Raw genomic sequence first — 8,695 nt, 5'->3', positions numbered from 1 at the left:
TTAGAAAAAGGTTTTTTTTTCAAGTGCGAAGACATCAGTCCTTGGAATTCAACATCTGCAGGCTCATTACTTCAGTTTGATGCTGGTCCACAACAGCATACACCTTCTCTGCTAGGCAAAACGAAAGAGTGAAAAAAATGCCATCAATTCACACATAGTAATATTTTTGCTCACCAGGTTTATCGTACTCATGAGTACCAGTGTTGCGCGGATTCTACCAAGTTACTAAATTTCATGAACGCTGTCCCCCAAACTTTGTTGAAGAACTTGGAGAAAATGCGATCTCAGAAATGGCTTGTACCGTCAATGTCATGCACAATGAGCCACACAGAAATGATGATGCGCACTACAATAAAATGTAAATCCAAAGTCCAACAACAACAACAACAACAACAAAGCCTTTAGTCCCAAACAAGTTGGGGTAGGCAGATCCCATCCAGAATCCATCACAAATAAACCATACTACTACGGGTTTTAGTTAAACTACGAGCGAATGAAGAGTGTCAGTTCAATAACCGGACCAAAAGTAAAAACAGCAGCTGCAACCAATCTCAGGCCTCTAACTAGATCTTAGAGGCACTGGCTGCAGGAAGAGCAAACAAGCACATTATAACATCACTGGGTCTTGGAGAACTCCGGGCGGCATGAAACTCGGTTTGATCAACTTCCGGACAACCTTCAGTCTTGTAATTCCTTCGAAAAGAGAGCCATCCAAAGAGCCACCATGAACAGGGTTATCTCACATTGAATCAATGCCGAGAAACCTCTCTGGCACCGAGAAAGGATCGAGTTCCAAACAGCCTCGAAGCTTGCCTCCTTTTTCATTTGTCAGATGGAAGCGAGGGATCTGGTGAGAGAACTTTAAGTACTCATCCTTACATATCGTTTCCACAGATGGCTCTCTTCTAAATACTGTCCTGTGACCATCCACCTTTCTCAACAGCTTAACTTGTATGGACGAGTCCGTATGGGTTAATATCTCCACCAATTCATAGTCACAATTTTTAAAATCACGCGCAGTCCATCCAGCCCTCCAGTCCTTGTAAACGGCCCAGACCTCACGAGGAAGAGGAATAATTTCAAATTCTTTTTCTCTACCGGTTGGTCTACTACATACAGGATGAGAAAATGATTGCGTACCAGTGCAAGTCATAATAGCATCATTTTCACCGGAAACCGTAAAGATTCCACAGCCAACAGGGCGATCTTCGTTGACCAATCTTTTCTCCTCCTCTCCCCGAGGAGAGACATAAAGCCATATCACTTGTACTTTATTATTCTTGAGATCGACTTTCCTTATGCCGGCATAGTAATTGGGGAACTTATCTATATCATTGTAGAGAGCCCAGATTTGCCCAAGTTTGAACTTGTCAAGCGATCTCATTTCTGTAAATTCATGGAATTCAGATTCAGCACATTCAAATTCTGCCTGGATAATATCATCAGATTCCTCATAAACATCAGTACTATCTTGTACAGCAGATTCAGTGTAACTGCTTTCAGGTACAACAGAGGCAAAAGCATCTTCCAAGTTAGGGGGAAGCGCATCAGGATCAAGTTCAACAGCTCCTTCTGGAATGCCTTCTCTCTCAGTCCCCTCCATCCAGTGATAAGGGACACAATGTGAAAACCTTAGTGTGTTATCCCGAGTTATCACGTACGGGGTTGCCTCTTTCAACCCCATAAATAAGCTAACAAAGCCTTTTACTTTTACGAGCGGCATGGCCATGATGCTAGTGCTTGTCGTGAAATCAGAGAAAACCTGAACAAGTTCATACTTAAAATCTGTGTGGTTTTCAGCGTCCGAACTCCAGCCAATGTCCCATCCCTTGAAAAGGGCCCAAACTTCACCTTTCTTAGGATATATCTCAAACGAGTTCCTTGTCCTGCTTTTCTCATAGGAAATTATCTGGGAGAAGATCTTAGTTTCTTTAGCTGTGTGTGATGCTCCATGCTTAAAACGTCCACAAGCAACAGGCAGTTCCCCCCGTGACCATGCCACCTCTGCTTTATTTCTGGGATCAAATTCGAGCGAAACAAAGTGTACCTCAAACTTTGGGGCCCTTCTTACCTTTGTAATTCAAGCATAAAATCTTGGCATACAGCATTGACTATCATAGACAGCCCAGATCTGGTTGCGTCTAAACCGACTTACATCTCGAAGTTGGTCGAAGTCAAAAAATTCAGGACATAATACTTTCACTTGCGCGTTGTCAGATTCTTCAGGAACATCCATACCTTCTACAGTAGATGGAGTGTTATGGTCTCTGTTCTCTACCACCGATGACTTTGCAAAGATCCCTGCGTTCATGCATGTAGCATGCTGCCTCTCCCCAACCCCTTCAGATTCCTTGTGAGATTTATTTCCTCTGGATGAACCAGCATACGCGGCATCAAATTCTGAGCCTTTTACTGACCTGCTTTGTGAAACAACACAAACAAGAGGCTGCTCCAAGTTAAGGGGAAGCGCAGCAGGATCAAGTTCGAGAGCTCCTTCTGGAATGCCTTCACTTTCAGCTGCACCCATCAAACGGTATGGGATACAATGCGAGAACCATATTGTATCATCCTGCCTTATCAGATATGGAGTAGCCTCTTTAGACTGCATAAATAAGCTAACAAAGACTTTTATCTTGACAAGCGGCATGACAGTGATGCTAGTGCCAGTCGTGAAATCAGAGAGGACCTGAACAACTTCATACTTGTATTTCTTTTGACTCTGAGCATCTGAACTCCAACCAATATCCCATCCCTTCAGAAGGGCCCAAACTTCATCTTTCCTAGGATATATTTCATAAGAGTTCCTTCTACCAGTGAATATCGCATTTACACGATGAGAAAAGGATTTCACGTCAGTGCAAATCAAAATACCATTGGTGGTTGCAACCCTATAGGTTCCACACCCGACAGTTCGATCTCCTATAGATATTTTCTCCAACTCTCCATGGGGACAAACTTCAAGCCATCTTGCTCGTACTTTATTATTCTCCAGTTCAACTTTCTCTATGAAGGCATAGCAGTTGGGATACTTATCTATGTCACTGTAGAGAGCCCAGATCTGCCCAGGTTTGAACTTCTGAAGCAATCTAATTTCTGAAAATACTCCTGCATTTTTCCACACAGATTGCTCTGGACCAGTAGGAACATGTTGGTCAGTTAAAACATGTGCTATAAAGGCCTTCGAGCAATTTTGGCAGCGGACAGTTTTCTGTGCACTTGCATGGTGGTACTGATATTTGGTGTCACAAGCTGGACAGATGGTCCAAAATGTTTGCAGCCTTGCGGAATTTGAGCCCGATACCTGTTCTTGCTGACATGTAATATTCCTCTTGAGTATAAACCCATCTCAGTGAGTGGAATACCTTAATACATCAGATTCCTCTTGACTATAAACCCATCTCAAAATGCTCCTCACCCCGCCCCGAGTCATTCCCAGGAGGCGACTCGAGCGGTTCCCAATCCCCTCGCCGCCATCGTGGGTCGTCCTTGCCGGCCAAAGGCCCGGCGTCGGTTGGCAGCGGCGGGACGGTCTCACAGCCCACTCTCCTTTCCTTATCTCTCCCCTCTCTCCCCCTAACCCTAGTATAGGTTGCCTCCGGTGGGGCTTTCCCATCACGCCTCGAAGGTTGGCCGCCTCGGGCGGAGGTGCTCGCGACCAAGAGGGCAAGTGTTGTGCCTCGCCTTGGACTGGGGGCTCATCGACATGCAGCCTGCCTCGGCACAGGGCTGGTGGGGCTCTCCGGCCGATTCGGGGTCGCATCCATGGGGGTTGTGGATGCCGACCACCTCGCTACGTAGTCACGTCCAGGGGCACCGGTGCCTACCTCACCACACCTAGGGCCAGGGGCACCGGCGGCTACCTCACCACACCTAGGGCCAGGGGCACCGACGGCTACCTTGCCCCACCTTGGGCCAAGGACGGGTTGCCCGAGGTGCCCGCGCCGACCCTGCCCAGATTTGGGGCTGTTGAAATGGGTGGTTGGCCATGGCCGCCGTCTTTTGCTTGTGGGTAGTGTGTTCCCATCATCGGGCGGTTTCGCCTTGCTTGGTCTCGTTGCTGGCAGGTGGGGGTCTCCAGAGGGGGTCATCGTATGTCTTCTTTGACGGGCATATCCATGTCGAACAACTGTGAGGCTAGGGAGTGGGGTCACTTGGACATCGGGGCGGCAACTCCAGGTGGTGGTCCATTTGCTTTGCCTTTCAGCGGGTTTCTTGGAGGCGGCGAGTCATGTGGCGGTGGGTGATCTTGTGGTACTAGTGGTGCTTCGACTATGGTGGCTCCCAGATCCTACTCTGGAGGTCTGTTTTGGTGGCGATAGGTCGACCCTTAGAGTGGGTTGGTGCTCGTGATTCCTCCTGTAGCATGGGTGAGAGGCTCTGGGCGAAAACTTGCGCTTCGGCGCCAGCAACGACGATGCTCGTTGGTGTCACGTCCCTCTTGAGGGCGTCATGTGGTCCCTCTCCCTGCGCCTGAGTTTCAGGTGAAAACTCTTGACCATTCTTCGGTCTCGGCAACAGCGACGTGTTGCGTCGTCACTCTCTTGAGGCATTGACGTGGAGTCCAGGATCCTTCCGGTCTTGCCACGTCATTATCTACGGGCAACTTTGGATCCTATCTTGAAGCTTCTTTGTCTCTAGCTTGAGGCGGTCTCGCTTGCCTCCTCATATTTTGCATGGGTCCTTGTTGGCACCACTCGTGGTCCTCGCTATCCGCAGGCAGGAACGACGCTGCATGCTCAAAAGTGGGAGGGCAGGGGGGCCCAACGATAGCTTGGTGTGAGCGGTGCATCGAGGTCCAGCGGTTTTCCAAGGTGGCCCGGTTACTTTTCTTGTTAGTAGTCTAGGTCATGTTGTGCTAGGGTGTGCTTGCTCCTGTACTTTTGCTTTTTACCTTTGATCTGCTTTGTAAGAGGGTCTCCTCATAGCCTTATATCAGTTCCTCGAAATAGGCTCGCGCCCTGCTTTACATATAAAGCACACATCACAGTACATGGTCGAATGATACAAAATTGTGAGGCGACCCTCTTACAAAGCAGATCCTGGGATAACTGGACAGTAGGCTTGCAAACTATGCCATGACATGCCCTAACACATATAAGCTCCATGACAACGCCCTTAGGAGGGGGAACGACACAAAGCGTCGTCGCCGTCGAGTACAAGAAGAACAAGGGCTTTCACCCGGAACCCTGGCATGGAGAGAGGAACCACGACGACGTCCTCAAGAGGAAAGGGGCACTCATGTGTCTCATCGCCGTCAATGCAAAAGAGCGGAGCTTATGCTCGGCAGCTCACCCGTGCTACCATGAGACACCCAAGACACCCATGACGAGGACAAATCTCCAGATCCGAATCTGGGCGTCTCCACTGTCAATAACGAAGGAGGGCCCGAGTCACCCGCCGTTACACCCCTCGTCGTCCATACGACCAAGAGACATAACCACCACAGTAGCCATGATGCCTACCTTAGAGCCAACCATGTGGACCGTCGTCCCAGAGCCGACGCCCCGGCATCCATGACCCTAGACACCGCCAACCGCCCGCTTCACAATGCACCACCCACAATAGGAAGAGTGGAAGGCCTCTCCTTCTACTCCTAGCCCGGCATCAGCCAGCGGGTCCGCGTCGACACCTCCACTGTAGGAGGTATCCACACCCACGCCCCCAGTCGGTCTCGATGGACTGAGGGGGGGTAACTGCCGATGGCTGGCTCCGAACGGGGATCTCGCACCCACATCCGTAGCCATCGGCGCCAATCCGCCAGGCGTCGTAGCAGTGCCACGAGGGTCCAACTCGGACCGACGTCACGAACCCGCGGGCAAAGAAGGCACAACGGGCAAGCTAGCACCATCGTGGACTCGGTCGGCCCCTGTACCTGCACGCCGCAGAATGCCACCCACCGCCACATACCAGATCAGCGCCGCCTGTGGAAGCCAGCCATCAACGACCCAGATCACGCCGACACTAACTCAAGACAGCCGCGCCGCTCCATCGCCACCGTGCCGGGCTCGCGCCATCCCGTTGGAGCCAAACCGGACCAGCACCAACAGCACACGCCCGCCGCACCCTATGCATCTAGCCCTGCACCGCACACCATACTCCCAACGCCAAATCTGGCCAGAAGCTTGCCCGCAGTCACCCGAGGACAACACATTGCACCAGCCCCTGGCCGCCGGACCCCAAGCAGCCTCTGCACTAGAGCGCCATCAGGGAGCATCCACACCAAGGCACCGCCGGCGGGAGCCCTGCGTCGCTAGCGACATCGGCGGCAAGATCTGGCTGAGCCAGAGCGAGCCGACACCACCACCACGAGGGCGCCTCGCGCGCAGCCCTCCACGCCCTGGCTGGGCGCCGGTAGGGGCAGCATGCCTGCAGACCCCGCCACCAGCCACCAGTCACCGCGCCCTGCCGCCGGCGCGCCACCATCGCCCGAAGCAGACGCCCCGTGCAAACCTCCAACGCGTGAGGGGAGAGGGAGCCCCGCCGCCACCTACGCCAACCAGGCCGCCACCTGTGTTGCTTTATATATAAAGCGGGGCCGAACCCTTTTTTTTGCTAATACATCATATTTCTCTCTACCTTCTTTCCCAGTTTAGTTATACTGCATATTCTTCATTGTTCAATCATGTATTTCTTGAATGATATAATGCCCATTTCTTGATTCTTTTTGCTGGATAGAAGGAACAGTGAAGCTTTGGTCTCTAACTATTTGCTGAGTCCAGTTTACACCCTCAACTCCAAAACCGCTTAATTTACTTCCACGAATATACAACTGCAAATAACCCCATTAACCTAAATGCCTTGTTTTTCACTGATATCAACATCCTATTAGGCGGTATATGATGAGGTGGTATTGTTGTCAGCTATCGGCTTGGAACAGACACCTGTCAAATTCCAAGTTCGATCTTGTCGTAGTCCAGTTATCACTCCCAAACTACAAATCTGTGCAGTCCACTCATCAGTGACCTGTGTTCTTCAAGCTCCACTGTGAACCTCCCTTAAAAACTTTAAAGCGATTAAAGAACCCACCTCCATTGGCAAAGTAGTTGTCTACATTCTTTTGCACTTAACCTCATCACCAACCACGCCAGCTACTGCTGCTTCTTGCTACTTTCTATAAGTTAGGCAGGTTGAGTGAACAATTCTGATAGTCGATGGATGTAAAATAAATGATTTTGTCATGTAAAATAGAGTTAAAGATACTGCTACTCCGTCCGGGTTTACACGTCCGGCGAGCCAGCAGCCACGTATGATTTTTCAAGGTCACTAGATGTACACGGTTGCTTTCCTCGATCTCACCGCTGGATGTGCGCTTGATTGGTTGGGTCATGCATGCTGTTAGCGGCATGCAAAAATCTTAACAGGCAACTGGCTGCGCGTTGTAAATGCAAAAGCAAACCATGCAGTCAGCTCCATGCAAAACTGCTAGCGATTTGGTTGGCTGTTGCTATTCTCTGAAATTACGCATCGTTGGTCCTTGAGTTTTGGTTAATAGGCCCAATAAACCCGAGTGGAGGGAGTGCAAGCAAGGCCAAAAGGATACTAGATGTCATAATACGCGGACGAATTAAATGCAAAAAAAGAATTTGCAGCAATAAATATTTTCTAACAAGTTTTACAACTTTTTCTTCATATATTTACTACTATGAAGCATAACAATTCACAATGTTTACAGCTTGCAAGAAAGTTTCGATGATACTAAAAGTACATATAACTTCTCTATTTTGTACTGCATCAAACCATAAGCTTTTCAGATCCAGAAAATAGCATGGCAATGTAAAAGATATAAGGCACATATTTAACAAAAGCCTGAATCAAGAGCACATATTTTCTGCACAAAGCAATGTGGTTAATAAAGCAAGCCAACGATGTTTCCAATAAGGTGACTTTAAGTTCACTAGCCACGGATTAGTGAAATATTTTTACTATAATCAGTGTCATATTATACAAAGAAAAAAAAAGTGAAGTGAACAATCACAACATAACCGGCTAGGATCTAAACTACAATGAAGGAATCAAAAGAAAACACGACAGATCACTTTATTCAAAAAATACTGGAATCTGAGAGCTTTTGTAATTAAGGTACGACGCTATTAACTAATATCAGAAGGCCCAAGGCAATATCTTGGCATGCAGTGGAATAATATTATGTAGTCATGACTCATGACAAATAAGCAGATGCATAGAAAATAAAATTCTTTAGAATTTAGCCAGCATGTAAATTAGGCCAGGAAAATATTGAGCGTGTCCAGTTGTACATGTGTGAACCAAAAATTGATAAAGTTTGTAAACAGACAAAACAAAAGTTCATACTTACCACAGATCATCGTGACAGGCAGGAGAGCATGAGCTTGGTACTGTCTGCAGAAATATTTGTCTCATTAATGTTTGTTTTCAACTTACCACTATGTTCATAATCGTACAAACATAAAAAAAATGCTATGTGCAACCACCAACAATATGATTCTTATTATTATTTGGCTCCTTCTCAATACAAAACAAGGAAAGGAAGCTAAAGGGAAAAATAGAATAGTTCTCAGTATCACTCTTGGTATTTTTCAATAAACAAACGCAAAAGCTTTGCCTTGTATCATTAATTAAGAAGGTTGTTTCCTGATTAATCAGAGGAAAACCTGGCAAAACCTAGAGTCAACTGCTGTTTATTTCTGTCCAAATGTAAAGATAAATAAAAACTATA

General features: G+C 47.9%; 1 protein-coding gene across 1 annotated transcript; it reads right to left on the bottom strand.

The window, feature by feature from the left end:
* Positions 1 to 319: 319 nt before the first annotated feature.
* LOC125534878 (uncharacterized) lies at positions 320 to 4,027 on the bottom strand. The gene is made up of 2 exons (XM_087540784.1): positions 3,897 to 4,027; positions 320 to 3,326 (listed from the first exon to the last, which is right to left on the bottom strand). The coding sequence occupies exons 1-2, from the start codon at positions 4,025 to 4,027 to the stop codon at positions 2,081 to 2,083; spliced, it is 1,377 nt and encodes a 458-aa protein (XP_087396910.1). The 3' UTR covers positions 320 to 2,080.
* Positions 4,028 to 8,695: the final 4,668 nt, after the last annotated feature.

The sequence above is a fragment of the Triticum urartu genome, chromosome 2A (genome assembly GCF_056163025.1).
Source record: "Triticum urartu cultivar PI428250 chromosome 2A, HENAU_Tu73, whole genome shotgun sequence".
Taxonomy (NCBI): Eukaryota; Viridiplantae; Streptophyta; class Magnoliopsida; order Poales; family Poaceae; genus Triticum; species Triticum urartu.
The sequence above is the reverse complement of the archived record's forward strand: the minus strand, read 5'-3'. Positions and strand labels throughout refer to the sequence as shown.